Here is a 23,554-nt window from a genome sequence, read left to right on the forward strand (position 1 = left end):
CCGGGCACAGCCATCCCCTGCCCGGGCAGGGACAGGGATGTGCGCCCGGGGAAGCCACGAACAGCCCTGTAAGGAGGAGCAAGAACAGCAGATGCCGCAGGCAACTCCCGAGAATCACTAAAAAAAAAAAAAACCAAAAAACCACACACAAAAAACAAACAAACAAAAAAAAAAACCCAGAAGGATGCGGTCCCCAGCCGGGACCACGTTCCACGGTGAACTGAAGCTGTGGAATCGTCGATGGAGAGAGGGGCTGCGAGACCCCAGAGAGGCACAACATTCTGTGCAAAGTAATTGCTCATGTTTTGCTAACTGGTGTCTCAGTTTTGAAAAATGATACAAAATGGAAATAGGTGTAATAAACAATTTTAATTAATTTGCAATATATACTTTGGTATATAAAAATTATTCTCATGTATAAAATAATATATGCATGTAAGTAGAAAACACACTGAAACACCAGCATCCATATGCTCCATCATGCAAACCGATCATTCACTCCAGTATCATGAAAAGGACCAAAACATTCAATAGTTAAGTGCCAAAAAACCCCAAAACCCTAGGCTGAGTGACATCATCTCCCCAGTAAAGAATTTCTTTGCAACACTGGTCAGGTACTGGTTTCTGTGTGTTCTCTGCCTTGGCAGTTCATTATATCTGCTCTCACAGGCTGCTCAAAACCTACTGTAGATGTGATTACAGCCATCCTGCATAACTGCCCCCTATAACACACAAGGGATGTCAGTAACGCATGAGGGACTCTAATAACCCACTATAAGAATAACAGAACTGTAACAAAGAACATTAATTTTCTGCAAATTCTCTTCTACAGTCTTTCTAGACAGAGAACCTTCAATGATTTTCCCAGTTTAGGGATAAACAAGGAGTTTTCATCAATGAATGAAAACACTTTGCTGCAAAAGAGATAATGCAGAGAACGGGCCTGTTTATCTATGCTGCTGAGCATGAGTCATTCCTCCACCACAGCTTTCTCCACAGGTTTTTGTGCTTGCAGTTACAAAGCAGTGGCTGGTTTTAATTATCAACAGGGAAGCACAGAAAGATACACAATTTGCCTCCCTCTGAAGTGATTCAGTGAAAAGAAACTAGGAAAAAAAAATTACACTTAAATATTAGACAAGCCATGAAATACAGTAGTTCAAATTATTCCCTGTACCCTTCTTTCACCACACAGTTTTCATGTAAATGCATTTGTGCTTGCTGTATAACAGCAAGTGTTTTATGCATAATATATAAACCAGAAAGGAGCCAATTAACATCTCCTCAGTTTGAATTAAGGTCTTCAGTAAACTTTGTTTTAGCTTGTATAATACGTAGAGACTTTACATTTCCCCACGTAAACTTGTAACACGGATGAGATTATCATTAAAATTATGAGGTTTTAAGCTAGAGATAAAACGTGCAATTTTACCTTGGCTTTGATACACTGTTCTTACTCCCTTATAGAAAACATTTCCCAGTTTGCATTAAAGATACTTTAGAAGAAGTATTCTAAAAAACAAATGGTATAAATGCTTTTCGATGCTTTGGGTAGGAGCTAAAGTTTTTATGATAAAACTCGTGACACAAAACAGCAGCCAGTGCTTGGTTAAAAAGAACATACAACACTACACACCACCACGTCACGTTGTGAAATCCAAGCATGATAGCCATAGATACATATATGAGGAGCTCTGCAAAATAATGAGGGCAAGAAACTCTCTCAAACCAATCTCCAAAAGGTACATTGTGGCTCAGACTTACAACATTTCCTGTAAGCAAACAGAAAGAAATTAGTTAAGAACAACATGCACTAAACAAAATTTTCTCTTCTACTCACAACTACAGAAGAACACGCCTATTAAAGTTACCACCACGGTCCACCTCCGTCTGATCTGGCAGCTTTGCACTTTTTAATGAAGTAAAATGCCATCTCTGGCTGTTAGCAGAAACACAGAGTAAGGAAACCTATTAGCCCACAGGGAGATACAAGTGAGGTCCCCAAGTAGCAGCACAAGTCCTAAGCATTAGCATGTGTCTGCCCTTAGAACACTAGAAGCTAGACTTTCATTTTAAGTTATGTAAAACTATATATATATATAGACAGACAACTCTCTGCATTCAGCCATGTGATCTTTTCCAAAAAAAACCATTTGATCTACTAGAAGTCTTCCAGAGCACTATGCTACAGAACCTAAAAAATACTCATGTTTTCAGGTATTAGAAGCTACGGAAGCCTATTGAAACATCAGGAAAAAATTACCAGAGTAAATTGTTGAGAAATGAAATATCTTACCTGATTTACTTTTTCTAAGATTAGCTAGAATTACAAGACATCTGTGTTGGTGAAGAGAGGCCCAAATGTACATCATAACTCCCACAATGTGATACCAGGAGATCTGCACAGAAAGCTCTTTTCCTGAATAAAATAAGTATCATTAATATATAGCCAGGAAATACCTCCCCAAGGATCACCCCAAAACACTGCATGCATTTTTTAAATGTTACTGTCTTACAAACTTTTAGTAGTGAGTCTCTAATCCCTTGAAAGATGCTTTTGAAACTTACATCATTTAAGTGCTCAGCTGGTAGTTAATTTCCCTTAACCACTCTATACTGTAAATACCTAGGTTTTAATGCAGTAGCTTGAGGTACAGCATTGATGTACAACTGATACATAATTGATAGTCTAAGACCTCATTAATCAATGCTGTTTGTAATTCTTACCATCCTAATTAAAGACATTGTCATGGCTCAGGTCAACCTGTCAGTGCACTGTTGTTTTGCCTTGTTCACAGTGAGCGAGATACATACACACATACACACACGCACACACATGCACAGCGTGAACTGTTTAGGCCTCAGACCTTCAAAAAAATGTTAATTGTATTAAGGATGATTTCCAATATACAAGCCAATACACCATCTCTAAGAATCTGCAAGATGTGAGAAGTAGGAGAGTGGTCCAGAAAGATAAAGGTTTTATCTACGCTTAGAAGATCTGAGGGCTCTTTTAAATAAAATAATTTTTTAAAAAAAATCACTAAACTACAGCTGATACGGTTGGAAGTGGTTAAAAACTTCACTAAAGTTACATACTTAGTAATGACCACTTTACAAAAATTAGTCATAGGAGAAGTGCTACAACCAGCTCATGGTTCATCTGCGCAGGGGAACAGCAGCTCACTTGTGAGACTCAGTGGAAAGCATTGTGGAAACAAGTCATGTAATTCAAATTTCTGCTGTATTAATGGAGACATTACAGTTAGGAGGGAAAGAAGAAACTGACTGATGCAAAGCAGAGCAGTGGCAAGTCCTCAGTGGAAAACAAAGCAGGAGGCCAAGACAGCCTTGCCGACCCACCTTACAGGAAAGCTTACAACAAAAAACCAAACTCCAGTCTGAGATGTGAAGTTGCATAGTAGCATTTGAGAACTGGTACCTACTACTGTCCTTCATAAAGCATGTTTCACAATGCAAAACTGATCGGTAATGATCCTGGAAGTAAATATGTGAGATGGTTTTCAGGACGTAACAGTAATGGTTAACATGAAAGTGTGTGTGTGTGTGTTTGTGTACCTGTGTTTGTGTATAATGCTGGTTGATCATGTGACATACTGAAATGTAGTTACTTTGAACTATCACTCATCAGTTAACACACTTCTCACACAAGCAGCCCTCTACAAAACCATTTGCCACAATGGAAACAATTGGGAGCAAAACTGCATCTTTGGCAATAAACAGGCACTTACCATTCCTGACATTAGTAGGCACTTGACATAGCACAGTTGAGCCAACAGCAACGTAGTAAACAAGTCCAAAGCAATACTGCACGATATTAATGACACCATTGGAAAACACACTGGTCCAGAGGCATTCTGCCAGTCTTCGACAGCTATGCAGCCAAAGCAGCAGGAGAACCAGCAGCGCAGAGAAGTGCTCGCTATCTGATTGCAGATAAAAAATAGCAACTTTGAGGCAGACAGGAACAATGTAACCCTGAGAGTGCTTCCAAAAGACTGTTGTATCCCCTCCCCACAGCAAAATTTCACCCTCACTTTAAATTCACTGAGCGCTGGGGAAAATACTTGTATGTGGTGAGGCACTGCTGACCACAGCAAGATTACTTCTGGAAAGTGCTAATGGCTCGTTTTTCTAAAAGGACTGCTGAAAGCCATCACATCCACAAATTAGAATGATTTCTACCTTGAAAAATGACAAAAGTACTTGGTATTCCAGGAAAGTCACTTGGAACCTAGTTTAAAAGCAGCTCATGAAGGAGCACTTGAGGAAAACACAATCAACACAGGATGGTAGTGCAGCTTTCTAGTATTTATATGACTGCATCATAGTAGCTGGAATACTTGCCAATGTCCTCACTCTGAGAATCTCTGCCAAGAGCACGGTGCACGCACTGAATCCATGATGGGAGCAACCCTCCGAGGAACTTGGCTTGGAAAAGACAGATCAGCAGAAAGCCGTTCCAGAACACAGAAACCACATAAAAGTGAGTAAACCACCTGTGGAAACAAAAAGGGTCTTCATTAATGTTCTCACTGTTCCTTAGTTAGAAATGTACTGCAGGACATGCTTGCCTGATGGTGAGTACATTCCCTTTTGGTCTCCACAGCAATAAGTAGAGAACTTGGGACTCCAGTGGTACCAAGCAGGAATAACCCTATTGCCTTCTTTCTGCAGTGAAATGCTGCCTGGAGTAACCTCTAATTTAGCTTACTTTACTAATCGTAGCTGCACTAAAAAGGAGAAAGTGTAACCCACACATTACAAAGGTATTCCTCAACTATTATAACTAATCATGATGTGCACAATTTTTTCTTTATAATGTACACCACCAAAAGCACATCCAAATTAATTTTCTGGGCATTTCCAGGCTGTTGTGCCTAGCAGCACTCCCACTTCCCTCAGTTCTAGTGGATGCATTACATGATGGGTTAAAGTTCATAAATGACAAATGCAGATGGTAAAAGGCACCAGGATTAATTACTCAGCTGTACACTGAAATACCTTACCCCCCTGCAAAGTCAAGGTCTGCAACAGTCATATAGAAAAAAAGGAGAGACTACCAATACCATTGGGTGATTTCAAGGTTAGACCACATGGTTTTTTTTAAGAAATCAAAGAATACCCCAACCCCGTAATGCACTTATGCATTATGCATTACTGAAATGCAAGACATTACAGCCAAGACAGGTAACTGGATAGAATTAAACAGCCCACGATATCCAGCTCAAACTAGGTGATGCTGTATTCCCTTTTGTTTTTAAAACAAAAAGCCCTTCTGGCTATGAATAAAAATCAGGACCTCTGGAAACACCTGCAAAGAGACAAAATTTGTACCATGGGAAGATGCTGATGACCTTGTGTTGACAATGTAACTATTAGTACAAAACTAGAATATAACTGGATAGTTAGAGAAGACCATATTTCTCTGGAACACGCAAACTTTTCTTTTGGGCAAGTGTAGGGGTACTAACACCCTTGCTTAGTGAAACCAAATAAAATGACTCCCTCCCAAAGCAGCTTGGGTACATCTCAAAAGTAATACAGAGGCCAAGTCAGAACCACAGAAGCAGCAAGCATCCCTGCATATTCCAGAGCACCTTGCCCATTAGCAGCTGGTAGCCCCTTCAGAAAATCACTTCTCCACAGTTCCTTCTCCTATCAAGCAGGGACAGCAACATTTGCTCTGCTGATTTGCAACAGCTGAAGTAAAATTTAGCCCCTCTCCCTCATTTTCTGCTTAGAGGACAAACAGAAGCTCGTACATTGATAAAAACGCATCTCCGCCTCCAAGCTTCAAGCTCTTTCCCTGCTGTCCCGTTACTTAGTTGACTTTTTTTGTCTCATCCCCCACCAGGAACTTTCTCCACAAGTGCTGCTTCTTACTACCAGCACACAAGCCCTGCCAGCTTAGCAGAGACATGCTCTGCAAGTTTTCAGCAATCCCAACTATGCTGGAGATGTATCTGACCTACAGAAAAATACAGCACTGCAGCAAGTACGTGTTACCCCTCAAGGAGAGGAATGTTCACTATCTGCCAAACCAACCTGAAATTAATCACAATATTTGACAAGGTGGAATGACAAAGTTAAAAACAAGCACAGGCTAGTGAAAATACAATGCTTGTTTGGAAACAAGATGCAGATGAATGGAAATGGAAAAATGCCTCAACAGCTGCAGTCGGGATCTTCTCTATTCTTTCAGCTAGCAGGTTTACGGGCCAGCTACTCAAGTAACAGAATCGCTTTGTAGATACTGAAAGCTTAAGACCAACTGCCTGAAAAAGCACGTTCTTCAGACACTATCTCCCCTAAGACAGGGTGGTGGGAAACTTCTGCTGAAGAAAGGTCAACTCAAATGATAACCTACCTTAAGAATGTGGCATTTTGCGGTACACTGCAATTAAGACAAAGCCTTTACGAGCCCCTGTTCTGGCTGAGGGTATCGCAGAGCTTAACCACACCCCTGGTTATTTTCTGTAACCAGAAGCCTGATAACCAAAATACTACATTAGAACCTTTCCATGAATACCATGCTGCATCACAAAACCTTTTTTTAACATTTGGTTTGAAAGCTACGTATATAAAACACATTGGTGCCCACAGGACCGTTACCTGGGGGGCCATCAGCCCTCTGGGTTAAGCAGCCTCCCAGGCCGGCCCGGCAAGAGCCCCTCGCGCCTGGGTTCAAGTCAGAGGCCAGTTTGTCATGAACCTTGGCTGATCAAAACCGATGAAATCCCAATAACGTATAAAAAGCTGTAAATGGGGTTCCCCCCCTTTTCCCCTTTTTCATCCTATTAAACATCTATTAAGAGATATGTTTGAATAACACTGCGGTTCTTTTACGTTATTAAAGACTGTTCAAGCCGGGTCCAGACCATTATGTTAACAGGCTGTTACTACTGTCCCAAGGCACATTTTAAAAAGAAACCTTGAAGGAAGGAGATGACAACTGAGAATCCGTTTAAGGAAACAAACCTACAGTATGTTTGACACTCAGGAACCCACAGCCCCAAGACCCCGGGCTGAGCCCTGCGGGAAGGTTTGTTCTGCAGATACCACATGGCACTGGGATTCACGGGATGAGGCTTTTGTTCCAGTTTGGCACATATGGCCTCTGTATGACTGCAGCATCTACGCTCCTCCATTCCCCATCTGTAACGCCAGAATAACACTTCTGCCAAAAAAAAAAAAAAAAGGAGAAAAAAATCGAGCCCAACCCTACAACAATACACAACGCTATTTGCACATGCTATTTATTTTCTACATCTTCGGCTGAACTAATAGAAGCGCATGTATCGTTACCCCTATGGCTCCGCGGCCCGAGGCCGGCAGCACCGGGCACAGCACCGGGCACAGCACCGGGCACAGCACCGGGCACAGCACCGGGCACAGCACCGGGCACAGCACCGGCCCTCACCTCTTGGGCAGCTGGCGGAGGCGCGGCCCGGCCGTGCGCGGCCCGCAGCCCCGCTTCGTCTTCCCGTACCGAACGAGGTCCTGGAAGAGGCCACAGACGAAGCTGCTGCTGCTGCCGCCGCCGCGGGGCCGCCGCAGCACCAGCAGCAGCAGCAGCAGCGCCGCCAGGAAGGCGCAGGCCAGCAGTGCCCAGGCAGCAGCCAGCAGAGCCGCCATGGCCTCCTCGGCCGGCGGGCGGGGCCTGGGGGCGGCCGCGCATTCGCTTCCTCTCCCCGCCCTCGGGAAAGGCGGGTCCGCCCAGCCGGGGGCGGTGAGGGGCCGCGGCGCGGCCGTGTCCCCGCAGCTGCCGGGGGCGGGCACCTGCCTCTGTCGCGTTACCTTGCGCGTCTTCCCGCATTTGCGCTGTCCCCATCGTGTCTCTCGGTTTATGTTCCGAGGCGGTAGGAAGCTGCCGCAGGTTTAACGAGGCTGGGGAGGGGACACAGCCCCCGGTTGGGCCGTGCTCCCCGCTGGCGACCCAGAAGCAGCTCCCGCCGCTGCCGGTACGCTGCCCGTCCCCCTGCCGGGGCCCGTCCCGCCTGCGGGCTGACCCGCAGCCACCGCCCGCACGCTGCCTGTGCGTGGGGCCCCGCACTCGGAATGCCATTCTAGTAACGTTACAGGTTCCGCCGCGACGTGAAAGGAGAGCTTTGCTTTGCCTTTCCTTCGCCTTGAGAAAGCAAGAAGCCAAACCCGCTTGGCACCGAAGGGAGACGGTTCCCCCCAGGTACCGGGACACCGGAGGCAGAGCCCTCCCGCCGCGGCCGGGAGCCCGGACAGCAGGCACGATGGATTTTCGGTGCCAGGTGCACGGGGGATAAGTTCCACCCAGCGTGCACACCGATTTTGTTCACTGTTTATATAGCCAATCTATACATATTAATGACATTTCTGAGAAATTACTACCATATTCATTACAGTTCAAAGAGCTACTTATCATATCTACGCTCTTACTACACATGTGTGGCCTGATGGGTCGAGGGTCCTCTGGTGGTCGTTTGGGACATCTTCCTTTCTCCATCCTCTTTGTCATCTTCCTCTTCTTCTTCATGGCCCTCTCCTGGCCCTGTTTCAGCACTCTTGGCTCATGTCTTGGTTTCAGACCGCTTCTTCCCTGCTTAGGAGCTAAACTATACAATGCAGTGTCCTACTAGAAGCTAAACTGCATAATGCCGTGCTGTACAGCTCAGCCATGTCATGGATATAGTTGCAGCATTTACAATGAAGCACACTGGTAGAATCCCTCCGATATCACCGTGACCCCCAGTGAAACACGTGCTGCCCACATCCCTTCTGCGTGCGTGGGGGCATGGGGCGAGCATCCCCTTCCTGAGAGCAACCTATGTGTTACTTGGCAGCTGTTCGGTGTTGGTTTATCTGACCAGGCATCACTGAGCCGATTAGCTGACTCACTGCCTCCAAGGAGATGCTAAAAAAATACTTCAAGCTTTTCATAATATAGATGAGACAAGTAACCATGTTTAGTGTGGGCATAGTTATGCTAGCACTTACTAATGCTCCACAGTAAAATAAGATTTAAAGCCAGGATCCTCAGGAGAAAAATAGACTGTATTTCCAAGTCTTTAAATACAGAACAACCTAGTTTTGTTAGTCTCTAGTGCTACTTCATCATGAAATCAAGAGATTAAGAGAATAAAGCAATGGCTACCACCTTGCAGCTCACTGAGATTCAGGCCTGAAGTACACTTGGGTTTTTCACTGTAGGAAGAACTTCTGTTGATACCCACATGCTCCCACGATGCTGGTGTGGCTGCCTTTGTAGTGCTACCTCCCAAGGTATCTTTAAAGGTATGGATGACTTTTTCCCACATGGGTTTGAATTACATCATAAGCACTTTCATTGCATCCCTACCAGCAACCAAATCTGTATTAGCATCTTTTTTTTTGGTGTAGGTCAGGCTTGGTCAAAAGAAAACTTTTGAATTTTACCAATGTACTTTCCTAAACAGAGGTACAAAGCCTTGCAAAATTATTTTGACATAGGTAACCGTATTAATTCATCCTATCCGCACATGCTCAGCTGAAGCACTCGTGGCTTCAATAACATTGCTTCAGGAAAAATCATCGTAGTTCACATTTTCTGCTAAAACGTGTTGGTAGCTCTCCAGTTATATCTGTGTAATGTGTTATAATAAATATTTTAAAGTCAATGTAATTTATGTCAAGGTTTGGAGCTCAGTCTAATTCTCTTGTCAATTCAGTATAACTGAATCCTAAATCTGGTTCAGGGCTTTCATGGCTAATTGTTTTAGTTAATTAGCAGGAGATGAAGACACCAGGCAGGTGGGGGATATTTTGGGGGAGTGAGAGGGAGAAGCAGGCGATGTCCAGGTAATCCCACAGCTGGTGAGGGCAGGGGCAAGGAGAGCATGCCTGGGCAGTGTTGGGGTGAGGGAGGGGTGCTGCCATTGCTGCTCCCCAGCATCCTGCCCTGGGGAGCATCTTCCATGGCTGCCCTTGTCCCAGGGAGCGTGCAGGCAGGTGCTTATTCCTGTGTCCCACACAGCCATGTTTTGGAAGCATGGCTGTGGTGACTGGTTTGGGCAGAGCAGGCTGTGCGTAAGCAGGGAGCAGCCGTGTCTGCTTTGCGAGCAGTGATGTCAGGGCTGCGGGCACAACCTGCAGGTCACAGCAGCGATATGCTTCTGCACGTCCTGACTCAAGGCACTGTGTCCTCTTGTGCTGCACATTCGCTATAGCTGGAGGTTGTCCACTTTTGCAGCATGTCTTTCTGAAGCACGGCAGACGTAACTCTTTCTTTTCAGCCTGAGCTCCTCTCTAAAACATGAAAGTGACACACTGCAGCCTTGTCTCTGCAGCTGGTCCTTTCATGGCTTTCACAAGACAGATAAGGCAGGGGGAGCAATGGCCTGGCCCATAAAGAGGGTCCTTCCTCTGTCTGAACAGCAAACTTTTAAAACTTACAATAGCTTTGCTCAGCAATTTTGGTGGCCAGTGCAGCTGCTGTTTTCATGAAATCATGATCTGAAGACTCCTGGCTGGGTGCATGGCATGGCCCTGCAGCACACTGAGCAAGGTCCTTGGCTTCCACTGCACTCAAGTTATATTTTTCTGTGCAGTTTGGGCTTTGGGGGTGTTTGTAAAGTGAAGGATAAGGAGTGTGGCCATTACAGTGGAGGCCAGAGGGCATGCCACTGGGGGATGGAGCTGATGAGCAGCAGCAGGACTCTAGCAGAACAGTCACATGCACCCAAAGACACACAGTGCATCATGTTGTGTTCCCCTTTAGGGTGAAAGGTACCCAACTTTTTGGCACTTCAGTCATCTAAATTTAACTAACCCAGCGCCTCGGAGGTACAGCTCTCATAGAGGTCAGTGAAATAGCAAATGTTTGATATCAAATACTCTTCAATCAATTCACCTTTATTAGGGAATAGAGAATAGGAATCCTCTATGTGTGGGTCCGTAGCGCACAGTAGGACCGAGGCACAATTCCTACATGCCACCCTGCATCCACAGCCACGATGTATTGATTGCAATGTTACTAGCAGCAAAGCCAAGCAAGGAGGGATTCAGTAGGCATGAGCCAAGACTTGCTCTGCACTCTACCAGGATGTATAGGTGGGGAGAGAAATTAGTGTCTGAGGAAAACTACAGCTGTAACAGACAGATGCTAGACTTCAGGTGGGTCATTTGGAAAAGCTGCTGATCAGCAGAGGGCTGTGAAGTTGCATCCCTGAGGCTTTCTTGGCTGCACAGTCGGTGCTTCCTGGATGCCCAAGGCACCTGCCAGCTGGCTCCAGCCACGGCCGGTGCTCCGGCAGCACAGGGAAGTGGGATCCCGCTTCCAGATGTGGTCAGTTTGTCAGCTATTTCCTCAAAGTTCAGATAATTGGAGGAAGAAGGGAAGAAGTACAGCTGTGAGCCTGGGAGGTGGTTAGAAGGGGAGAGGAATCAGCAGCTGTTAATCTTAAATATACCTTCTACATTTATATTTGCATTTATTCATTTTTATAAATTGATATTTATTATACAGTGTTATAAATTATATAGATATATATTAAACATCTAAATATATATATTTAGATGTTGAGAAGAAGATGCAAGTTGTACGCTGCTACTTCTCGTAATTGTGTATACTGTTTGCACATCAGGAAGAGCCCTTCTCTCTGAGATATCTTTCCCCAGTGCTGTACCGCCGTAGCACGTACCACCCACGTGCAGGAAGGATTTTCCCACTTTTTAGGCGAACAGTCCCCTCTAGATGGCGCCAGCACTCTTCGGTTCCCCGGGCCCGCCCGCCCTGCGCTGGGCTCCGGCTCCTGCTGCCCGGGGCGGCCCCGAGCATCCTTCGAGCATCCTTCTACCAGCAGCGCTGCGGGGCTCTCGCCTCGCAATCCCTCCTGGCGTTAGCTGTTTGTAATAGTTGATCTACTGATAGCATTTCTAGGCTTTGTAATTTGACAATTACAAATGCTTGTGGTTGCACGTTAGCTTTTCGCAGCAAATATTTGTTCTCAGCTCTGTGATGCTTATTCCATCGTGATGGGTGGAGTTCAACTTACCTAACTTTAACCACCTAAAAATTAGGTATCTAGCTGAAACTAGTTTGGTTTGTTCCTAATATAATTGATGGAGACAGGTACTTCCAGAGTGCCAGTTTTTTTCTTCCTAAACACAGATGTTGTCCTGTCTGGTGAAGAACCTCCTGATGGAAAGAGAATCTTAAAGAATCCAGAATAAAAATGGGTATAAATTATTTATGCTCCTGGATCTAGAGTTGGTTCAATGAGCATCTCACGCAAAGAGGCTCTCAGTGAGATTAAAAAAAAAGCACTTTTTCACAAAGACCTGGGCCACACAAGAGAGTTATCTGTGAATATAACTGTTTTGTGTTTCCTGCCTGTTAAAGGAGACCGACCCAGACAGTTTATAGGCTGCTGTGAGACATCACTTATAACAAAACGTGTTCACTGAGACAAATGGAGGGAGCCTGAAAAGATATTGTGCAAAAGGTGGGAATGAGGGTCAAGGCTTGGCTGAATTGTATAGAAAATGCTGGAGAGAACAAATGAGACCTCAGATTTATGTATCGCAAAGCTGAACTTGTGTGGGCCATTATGGACCATAATGTCTGATAGCACTTCATGAAATACCTGTAGGGGTGGGAGAGCAAAGATCTGCTTGGAGATTTCTAACTCAGACCATCATATTATTCAAAGGAATTTGTCTGTGTGTGGGACAAAAATCAGCATTGTTTACTGGCCAGCCCACAGCAGGGTTCACTGCAACTCCAGACCTAATAGACTTACTCACTGACTTTATGTAGTGATTTAGGGTTTATTAATTTATAAGGGAGAATAGGGAAATTATTCAGTTACTCAGATACCTTTTGCTGGTTGCTGTGTTCAGATTTTTTTTTCCAATTAAGATTTTAATTTGCTAATGAAACCCAAAAAAAGCTTTGTGAGTAAAATAGCTGTAGGTGGGTTTCTTGGTAATCTCTGTGAGACAGGATTCAACGCAAATTTAGCACAAGGGCAAACTTGAAAGTATGAATAGAGGCCATGTTCCTTCAGACCTTTGTGAACATGCTTAAAGCCAATATGGGTGAGGACCCTAAAATCTAGATAATTGGTTATGGGACATGATAATCTATGTTAATTAAGTTGGTCAGTACCAGTGGGTCTAGAAACTTCAATTATCAAAGCATTCCTTGATTCAGCTAATTAGCATAACGGCACAAAGTCACACACTTCTGTGATTTGTGGAAAAATAAACCAAGAAAGCCAACAGATTGCTATGTCTCGAAGGTTAAAACACTAGCCTGTGCTCTACTGGTTGTAATCATTGGAAGATAATATCAAGATCCTGGGGCCAAGAAAACATAAATCACAGAGCACAAAAAAAGCATACTTAGAGATGTGAGAAACTTGTGCTGAAATGCACTTCCCACCGTTCAAGGATCACTGTGTGCCCTTGGCTTTCAAATTAGAAAATGTGTTTCCACTGGCTGATGGAAAGCAGGGATTACTTTCTGATAAGATGAGAGCTCCAGCGTAGGATTCGTGCTGTGCTCCTGGGATGTTTGTTAGGTTTGCATAGCTCTTAATGCATAATTCATACACGTGAATTCGTAGACTTCAAGTTGTCAGTTCTACATCTCTTAGAGCCATGATACTAGGATATATGATTTATTCACTATTCATCTATACTATTTGCTCAGTTTTCACTGATCACAGCTAGCAACTCTCTTGCCCATGTAGTCAACTTGGAATCTGAGACAGTTTGGAGTTTCACCCTGGGAATAAAACCAGCTTTATTCCAGCTTGTACGACGTGGTATTGACTGTGGGTTGGTCATGCGCTGTGAAGGACAAGTCTAGGCAAGCTATTTTTTAATGTATGAACCTGCTTTTAGATTTTTAAAAAACTATCTTCGTTTAAGGAAGTTTGTAAGGGAGAAAACTACCTAAAGCTCATAATTATCATTTGAATCATTTTGGTTTGCAGAATAGTTTAATAAAAAATAAATACACCTTTACTTAAGATTATAGGTAAGTTATGGTTTAAATGAGAGCAGGGAAGATAACTTAAAGTTCTCAGGGATGAATCATTAATACTTTCTTTGTGAAAGGGCACTGGTCCATGATACAACCAAAGGGGCTTCACAGGAGCAGAATTCAGACCCTTAACAGTAGCAAATAATTGTCTAACTTTGTGTACCAAAATCCTTAAAGGACATACTCACCTGTCTCTGTCTCTTGTATATTATTTTATGGTATTTTAGAAATACGCCAGAACATAATTTGCTTGCAAAATGATCAGGGTTTTCCTGGAATAGACAGACTGAGTTCAGGCACAGGTTCAAAAGTAAAGGTTTTTCCATGAGATTCCTGTTGAAACTTTCAGACTCAAAAAGAAGAGTTGAGAGTTCAGGGACACTAACTGCCTGCCAGAGGAGAAAGACCACTGCTGATACAAGCTATGGGCTATGAGCAGAAGAGGGAAAGCTCTAAGCAAACTTGGCAGGCAATGAGAAAGTTAATAACAACATTTGTAGCTCACAATTGGGAAGGGTCAAAATTTCCTCAAGGAAACAAAGACTGTTTGTGTGCTGCTTTATGCACTCCATGGAAATGGGTGGCATTAGTGACCCTTTCCTACACTCTCTGGGACTGTCAATGGAAAGTATTTTAATGCTGGCACCTGTTTTCTAAGAATCAGCTGGGAAACAGAAGGGAGTTTGGGACATATCTCCTGTTTTCTGGGATGGTAGAAGTTGTTCCAGGAGGATAAAAGTTGCTTCAAACTATCTGAAGAGAAATATGTTGTCTACACCACATCTTGTGGATCTCTCTATGTCTTCTTTCCATTTTGAGGTTGCTTTTCATTCGGAGGGCTAGCTTGAAAGCATGGCCTATGTGTGGCCAAACTCCAGAGCAGCCAGGCTGTAATGTGCATGAGCATGGTCAGCAGCTTATTTGACTTACGCAGTCTGGAGAAGGTCTGCAGTGGCTGTTGTAAGGAGCCTGCAGATGCTCCATAGAGGTCATAGAGAGCACAGTTAGGGCAGTTGCTCTTCTACCTACCACTCACTAGCTAAGGGAGTCATTCACAGCAGCAAGTACTGAAAACTACCTTTTTTTTTTTTTTTTTCTAGAATGTGTTATAGAATAATCTTGGCTATAAATTGCTCTTTATTATGCCGAACATGTTCTAAATCTGAGATTTCATCTGCCATGGGGAAAAAGGGAAAAAAAAGTCCTTATGCTTTGGTGTTCCTAGATAGAGACAGGTTCAAGAGGTGGCCGTGGACCTGGCCACATCTCAAATATCCACGTGGCCCCATTTGGAAAGCAGGCTCCCCATTTTGTATTGCAATGTTGTAAACACAGGGAATTGTGAATGTAACTGAATTCATTTTAGATACCTAGTCTATACATAAAATACCTTACCACGACATTGGAAGAACATCACCCACATCTATCCCGGACTACGAGAATGCTACTACTGAGTAGCAGAAGCACCTTCTCAACTGGGCATCATCGAGAGTGGGCACCTCTCCCCTGGTATGGGAAGGTAAAGAAAGCACCTGTGTTCCAGAAATACTGTCTGCTTCAATAAGGCAAACACTAGGTTTGAAAATGTTGGGCTATTGCCCTGTTCCAGAATCTAGATGTGTATTTTTTTCTATATGTTATCAGTGTTCTGCTGAGTTGTACCATAACATGAAGACATAAGCTTATTTCATGTATCAATGAATCAATGAAGCCTTACCGTCCATGACCTGTGACTAGAAAGAAGTCCAGGTTTTCAACTACTAAGCACAGTTAACAGCTGTAAAAACAGCTGTAGAGAATCATTTGTGTTGCTAAACTTAAACATGTCACAGGGGAAATGAAAGCTGTTTATGAATATTCAAAATTTTCCATTTATCCTTATTGTATAAACATGACTCTGGCAAATTAACTCTTCCTGATTAACTCAGTGCAATATTGGAAAGATAATGTAACATCTTTGTTTTCTTATTAATATTAAGTATTCACACATTGTAATAAAGGGCAAAGAAGGTGATAGCACAGATAACATGTCAGCTCTATGATAATAGTATATGATTTTTGCTTCAAACTGCGAAGTTATTTTAGCAGGACTTGATCCTAACTACATCTGAGCTCAAACTTTCAGTCTAATGTTGGAAATCAGACAAATTAGTGCTGGCTTTGCAGTATTTCTTATTCAGAGGAAATTAATTTTATCTGTAACTTTTGGTTACAAATAGTAGTCTAGTTCTGAATGAAACTGGGTGCGGGAAGGCAGTCAGCTCCACTTTAGCTCACACATCTTCTTTAATTCTGGAAAACCTCTATTTTGCTGTGTACTTCCTTTGTTGGCATACGTTTAATATTGTGCACCCCTTTTTGCCAGCTGTTTGATTATTTTTTATTTTGGCTTGCTTTTCTAATTGATTTTTTTTGCAGTAACAGAGTCTTAAAGGAATTTTTTTTCCTCCGGTGTGCTTCCTGACAGAAAATCTCTAGTAAATATTTATCAGGAAATCTATTAGGAAAGTGTTACATTAGTAATTTTCTCAAAAAATATTTATTAGAGGCTTAATAGTACAAACCCCATTAGAATTGTGATAAATATTGACTACAGCCAAGAGAAAAACAGTGCCTGAAGAGCACTGCATGCTGCAAGCGTGTTCAGATGCAGCTAATCAGTGATAAATATTTGGTGATTTTCAGGTAGGAGATCTGAGCTTTTCGTACCTACTAGATCTGTCAAATGCATGATGGCACAGGATTAGCTCCTGAGCTGGGGGCACAGAACTAAGAGGCAAATCTTTTAAGATGGCAGCAACCAAACCACGGGAGCTGGGGGCTGACACTGGTTTTAAAGCACTTTTAAAAATATGCTCCATCTTCTCCTGGTGGAAATAGTCTTCTCAGTTTGATAGACACATGAGAAGCCAGAAGGGCTCCTTGTGATACAGATAGGCAGGCATGCTGGTACCTGCTTCATTCACGTCTGTGTGCATGGCTGCGCAAAATAATTTAAAAAAATAGTTTATAAGTGGTAAAAGCAAACAAAAGGTCACCCGCAAGTTAATTACTTGTAGTGCCTTACCTACAGATTTGCACTGACATAGGCTGCTCTGCTGCTCTCTGAACTGGAGGCTAGAAAAATAAACGGTTATGAGCGGTTAGATATGATTGAGGCGTGTGGGGTCTGCGACAATAAATAATCTCAGCCCTTGTGTCCAGATACTGCAAGCAGCTTTGGCTAACGTCATGACTTACTTGCCAGATTCATTGTGTGCTGTTCAGCAATTGAGACAGCAGTTAATAAATATTCTTATTGTCTGGACTCAAAACAAAGCTAAGGTCACATAGGGCTGGCACTGTTACCTAGGAAGAGATGCAGGCTGTACTCTACAGACTGCCGATTTCTGGGCTGTTTTAATGAAATCTTACCCTGACAGGCTTCAAATCCCTTGAAATGAGAGCATGACAACTGTCAGAGCAGTAGGGATGTACTGCTTGCCTGTGTCTCTGCTCTTTGTGCCAGGAGCATAAACCAATGTGCTGGCTCTGCCATACCTATAGCTCTGCTGTGCTTTATGTACAGAATACTATTCCTACTGAAATTACTCCCAGTCCTGAAGTAGTAAAAGCAAGAAAAAAGGGGGAGATGAAAACAGCAGCAATTTGGACCAGTATGTAAAAGATTTAGGTTTTTCTTTCCAACCACGCAGCCCACAGGTAGGAGAAGAAATATAGCTAAGGTAGGACCATGAAACCTGCTAGGATGGCTTGTTTGAGCCAATGCCCAGGGTAGACAGGGCACAGGGCAATAAGTGATAAAAACCTCTCCTGCACTGCTAGTCATTTACACCGATTCAGAAGGGTGGCCCTGTCTCCTGCTCTCATTGACAGGGACATAGGGACAAAAGCACTGGGCATCCTGCATGGAAGGGTCTGTGCCTGGTGGGCTGGCCTGGAGAGGTGCGTGAGTGCTGCTGGCCAAAACAATAGACCATGGCATGTCACAGCTCTAACTGGGCAAGACAGATTCTCCCTGATACTTCAGATAATTCAGTTATCTTGTGGCCGACTGAGGTGTCATTTCAGGAGCTTCTCAATTCAGCAAAGGATTAAACCCAAGTTTAAGTGGCTTTGCTGAAACAGGGATAGAATTAACCTCAGGACCTTCCTCATATTTATTAGCACCACAATCAGTGGTGCGGCTGTCATGAGCAGTGTATGTAAGAATTGCGAAGGCCCTCTGAATGGTCAGTCTGCTGCTCGGTGCTCCTGCATTTTGATGGAACCATCTCTGGAACACTCACGCCGAGTGCCTCTGCTTGCCCTCAGCCCCTGCCTGACCTGGTGTCTGGGGGGCAATGGCACTTGCTTCCTCCCTGCCTCTGCAAAAATCAGTTTTTACACTATTTCCTCTGCCTACCAGTTCTCAGTGATCAGAAGGTCTGGTGAAAACCTTTGGATTTGGTATTTCCTACCAATGCCACTGCTCTGGTTAAATTCAACTCCTGACCTGCTCAATGAGCTCCTCTGAAAATCCATCCTGTCTGAGGAAACAGGAATCTAATGTTTAGTTTTTCATTTCATCCCAATACGGACAGTTTTAGCCCACTGTCCTGCCTAATTCACCTCCTAATGGAATCAACATCTTCCAGCTTGTTTGAGGACTTCAGGAAAAGCGTAGTTTAATTCCTAGCAATCTGTGCTGGAGCGATGTCCGCACTGGAGAGGCAGCTTCAGTGTTCATCACACCTAAAAATGCAATGACAGTGGATGTTTTCCTCTGCTCAGTTCCTTCCTTTTATCTGTGTGCAGCATTTGTTTCCACTTACATCTAAAGAGACTTGGAAAGTGATCTGATGAATTAGAAGAGGCTACTTAGGAGAAAATGAAAATAACTACGCAGCACTCTGTTACTTCCTCAAGCCTTTCTGTGACTAGTACTAAGCTGTTATGATACAGGATTTTTGAGATGCCAGGGAGGGAAAAACAAAGGATTTTCTGTGTAGCACTAAGTTTTCCACCCTGGGGTTTTGGATTCCTGTTTGTGGGACTGCCACGGAGCTCTCCCACAGCTGCCCAGCAGCAGTGCCGAGCCCTTGCTCCGGGGCTGGCTCCTTGCACCTCACCTTGCAGGGGCTCCAGCTGGTCTGTACCGAAACCCTCGTATGCTCCCAGAGAAACAAAAGGCAATTCTTTCTTCGGTTCTCTTTGGAAATAAAGAACAGGCGTAATTCTTAGCAAGAAATACCACTGCTTCTTACTTAGCTCCATTCCTCCTGCTTTGGAAATCAGATGTGGTTGGTGGGTCCTGCAGCCAGCCTGGCCTGTATGGGAGGACAGTGGGGCTAGTCTGAACGTGCTACTGCTGAGGATCCAACAAATTCTGCTATTATAGATTTTTTAAAAATATTGAACTGTATTTCATGTCTTTCTTGTGTAAAACATCTCCGTCTCTCTTTCTCTCTCTTTTCCTCTCCCTGTCTTTTTTTTTTTTTTAAGCCATGCAGGAAATGTTTTGGAAGGGAGAGTCAAGAGACTTAAGTCTGGAATTTTTATGTACACCAGAAACTTAAATGTGTGGTTCAAGCTGATAAACTTACCACACCTCTTTCTGTTTTCTTTATAGACTTATTACAAATATCTGGCTTGGAACCTAGATTTATGGTGAGAACAAAAGAAATATAGACCATAGAGACATGAAAAGATAAATCTCAGGAGGAGACATAAAAGGGTTTGTTCAACTTTTAAACTGTTTCTTAATGAAACAAAATAACGAAAAAGATCAGAACACTAATTTTTTAAAATGTTCATGTTTAAAGAAGCTGTTGAACTTTAGTGATGCCACATATAAAATATCACCTCTGTTGTTTTATGCCTGAGTTAAAGTTGCCTGCAGAGTCCAGCCCTGAGTTTCTCATAGCATCACAGTTTGCATTGGTCTCAACTGGAGGTTTGTACAGAAAAAGGAACAGCAAGCACAGAGCACTCAAGCTATACCTTGAAACTAGAGCTGGCCAAGATTTCCCAATGGTACATTTAGGAACACTGTTTGGGATTAATTTCAGGTGGAATGTTTTGTGAAAATGTGTACGCTTCCATGATATTTGATTGAAAAGTGAATAAACAGGTAATTTCTGTTTCTGCTTTTACATTTTCCTTATATGGTATCATAAATAATTCTAATCAAAATGAGTCTTTCTGACTTCAGTTTTAACAGTGCCATGGATTCTGAAGCTGCTGTGAGCACACAGGCCCCCTCCTTCCCCAGCAAAGATGTAAGACTTACATGAAAGTTTGACCTAGAAAATCTATTAGGAAGAAGAAGGACATTTACTCTGGACTTGCAAATATTCAGCGGTGGGGAATTCCCACAACCTTTGGTAAGTTGTTCCAGAGATTAGTTATCCTCACAGGCAAAGAGCTTGCACTTCCTTGGTCTCCTACAGGTTTAAAAATCCGCCTTGTAGACTCAACACAAGTGCATGCACTTACTATCAAATCATCCCTGTTCTCATTTATTAATTTAGATGAGAACCACCACTTGTGTCTGTCCATTAAACACATACTTCCTTTACGGCTGTTCTTTAAATATCTTTCAATCAAGCAGAGGTGCTCTTTGATTGCAAGCACCAGAATGAATCCCAACGTGCTGGCAGCAATTTCGTCCATGCCAGATAAAGAAGAAAACTAACTTTCCTATTCAGTTTATATTACATGACCAGTAACTGCACAAGCCATCCTATTGCAATAGGAGTTCACGTTTAAATGGTTATCAACCAGTACCCCATTAACACCTGTGTACAGTTTAGTTTGAATAAGACAATGTGCTCATTTGGTCCACCTAATTGTTTGACAGTTGTATTGAAACCTCAAAAATTTTGCATGTCAACATCAATACACCGCTACAAATGTATGAGGATAATTTTGTGAAGTCAGTGGGTTTCTACTGTGTTTACATATAACTGGGTTATATCCTAGGTCTGCTTTTAGGGGTGTCTTTGTCTGGAGTGGAGCTCTTTTGCCTTTGGAAAAAGGGGATTTTAGGAAATAAAGATCCATATAAGATATAGACTCAAGGTAACATTTTTGAAAATTTGTGTGCTCTGAGTCTATGTAATTCAGTCATCTAATTGCCCAGGTAAATAAGTAAGGGTTTACTTTCCACTAGGGAACTAGAAGATCTTGGACGAGGAATTTAATTGTAGGTTTAGTCTATCCTCAAAGTCACTGGTAAGTGAGTTATTGACCTTTAATGGTTGCTTGCTGTCCCCTGTAAAAGGAATTCTTGATTCTCATAACCACAAGTAGCCACAGTATGGTACTGCCACTATGGCTGTTCTTAGCAAGCATCTTGCCCAAAGGCTAGTAGATGTTCCAAGGCCAAAATGTCTATAAAGACAGACCTACCCATTCAGCCCCATCAGGATGCCTCTCAGAAAAAGAAATAAGGCACTTCAATAGGAACAGGTGGGGAGTTTATGCTGCTTCTACCCGAGCTGTCATTTCCCTGTGGCTAAATAAGATATTCACTCCCAAGCCTTTCAAGAACACTAACTTAAAAGAAAATCAGGTCTGTATCCAAATGTAAACAGATTGTCTCTGAGCCCTAACAAATGAGATTGCTGTGGAGAATTATGTAATTCTCACATTTGACTTCCAGTCAGTGCAAACCTTCAAGGGCAGCCTCATCTTTATGGGGATCTACTCCAAACTTTAAAGCATCTATGGCTCTGCGATTTTGTCATGAGCACATAGTAAATGTGTCTAAACATAGCTACTGCAAATGTCTAGAAGTTACCCGCTAAGACATAAGCAGCTAATTCGATACAGCACCAGCAGGCGTAATAAATGTATATAAATTTTAATGTTATGTGGAAGAATTAATATTCCAGTGACTAGATTACTATTAATTGCATTGCTTAGTCTAAAAATGCAAAACATAAACAATTACTAAAATCTGTATGTCAATTTGGCTCAAATGAAGTGATTAAAAGTAGAAGGAAAAAATGAAAAGAAAGCATTACCAAATTCTTTTACTCGCTTTTTTTAGTAAACAAGATCCTTCTGCGATAGAACTGCTGTTCAACTGAAAAAAAACATTGATAATTATAACGTATTAGGAGACAAGCAAGTATTTTCCATTGGAACAATTATTTTCATTTAGCACGTTAATGTTGACAGAAAAAGACCAAAGGCACCCTTGTGACTTTACCAGCATGTCATAACAAAATGAAGGCTTAACCTGTTTCTGAAGGATTGACTTTCAAGCAGGAAACTGGGCTATTTTGGAAACTTAGCTAATGACACTGTTATTTTTTCTCCTGAGTGATAAGGTTGATGGATACATACCACTTGTATTTTTCTCAATCCTTTTTCTCCCATGCTCAGGACTATCATTTACACCATAGTGTGGATCAATCAATTTATATTAGTATCTAGCTCTGCTGACAAATGCTCTTGCTCTGCCATTTGCAGCTATAAATTTATTTTGACAAAATTATCTGACACAGAGTATCCTTTTTCCTTTGGAGAACAGTAAAGACAAAAATTTTCAGAGTGACCTAGGAGAAGTTGGTGTCCACCTCTTACTGAAATCTCAGAGGCTCCGAGCACCTATGTGCCCCAGGAGTCCTGGAAAACCCGTCCAAAGGCTCATTGGGATCTTTCTTATGCTCCAGAATCATGTCACAGTACATCTAACATGATAGATTAAGTTTCTATAAAAGGTGGAGATGTAAAGGGCAATAAATACACAGACTTACGAGATTTAGAAAGGGTACCAGTAACAGTAGCTACCACAGGTGTTCAGACAATCACTTTTTTCACCAATGTGAACATTTTCAAGCTAGCTTCCCAAAATAACTTCTTACCTCAAGCACACAGTATAGGATATAACAGGATTACAGAGCTCTGCAATATCAGCGCTTGGCTTCCTTATAGAATTTAAAATACATTTTAACTGATGGCAAAGAGTTTGCATTTTAAGAGATGCTCAATAAAAACATGGTTTTACCATCGCCCAACACTTCTGCAAGGTCACAAGGGCAGATAAACAACTTCCTGCAGCTGTGGCTACATCTGGCACACGACTGAGGCAGAAAGCGTGCTTCACAAAGATAAACATATCAGGTTGTATCTCCATAGTCTCCTACACTTCTGGATAAAGCTTGGAGAACTGAACTTGGCCCTGCAGGGCCAGTGGTAATTAATATCCGAAACTGCTTTGCCACTAATAAATCGAAGCAGCCCTGCAGTGAGTTTAAAACCACCCCAGTCCAATAATGTATGGTGACCATGGGCATCTTGGTGCTGCTGCACTGCCCCTGAAGCCCCCAGGGTTTTTTCTCGCCTGGAAACTATAGCTACCATCAATCTGTCGGTGAGATGAGGGCAGACAGCTGAAAGAGGAGAAATGAACTGGGAATCTGCACGAGGTGGACAGTGTGTGCTGAGAGCCAGGTAGCAGACCTGCTCCCAAAATTGTCAAATAATCCATACCTGGGCTGGGGAATGGGTTCCTTGTGGCCTGGTGTTAGGGGCTCT

At 42.9% G+C, this 23,554-nt stretch overlaps 1 protein-coding gene across 4 annotated transcripts; it reads right to left on the reverse strand.

The window, feature by feature from the left end:
- Positions 1 to 350: 350 nt before the first annotated feature.
- SRD5A3 (steroid 5 alpha-reductase 3) lies at positions 351 to 7,697 on the reverse strand. 4 transcript variants are annotated; one of them, XM_056322362.1, is made up of 6 exons: positions 7,445 to 7,571; positions 7,003 to 7,201; positions 4,369 to 4,520; positions 3,753 to 3,947; positions 2,297 to 2,419; positions 351 to 1,772 (listed from the first exon to the last, which is right to left on the reverse strand). In XM_056322362.1, the coding sequence occupies exons 2-6, from the start codon at positions 7,170 to 7,172 to the stop codon at positions 1,513 to 1,515; spliced, it is 900 nt and encodes a 299-aa protein (XP_056178337.1). In that variant the 5' UTR covers positions 7,173 to 7,201; positions 7,445 to 7,571; the 3' UTR covers positions 351 to 1,512. The 4 variants fall into 4 exon arrangements, with proteins under 4 accessions (XP_056178337.1, XP_056178333.1, XP_056178347.1 ...); XM_056322358.1 differs by lacking the exon at positions 7,003 to 7,201 and having other exon boundaries at positions 3,753 to 3,943; positions 4,365 to 4,520; positions 7,445 to 7,697; XM_056322372.1 differs by lacking the exon at positions 7,003 to 7,201 and having other exon boundaries at positions 7,514 to 7,696.
- Positions 7,698 to 23,554: the final 15,857 nt, after the last annotated feature.

Source organism: Falco biarmicus, chromosome 1, assembly GCF_023638135.1.
Source record: "Falco biarmicus isolate bFalBia1 chromosome 1, bFalBia1.pri, whole genome shotgun sequence".
Lineage (NCBI taxonomy): Eukaryota > Metazoa > Chordata > Aves > Falconiformes > Falconidae > Falco > Falco biarmicus.

Bases quoted from the DNA above. Each gene is read 5' to 3' on its own strand.
- SRD5A3 (XM_056322358.1), bottom strand. From the start codon at position 7,659: ATGGCGGCTCTGCTGGCTGCTGCCTGGGCACTGCTGGCCTGCGCCTTC. The intron at 2,420-3,752 runs GTAAGTGCCTGT...TATTTTATTCAG, and splicing joins GCCTACTAATGTCAGGAATG to GAAAAGAGCTTTCTGTGCAG. The intron at 1,773-2,296 runs GTAAGATATTTC...GTTTGCTTACAG, and splicing joins TCTTAGAAAAAGTAAATCAG to GAAATGTTGTAAGTCTGAGC.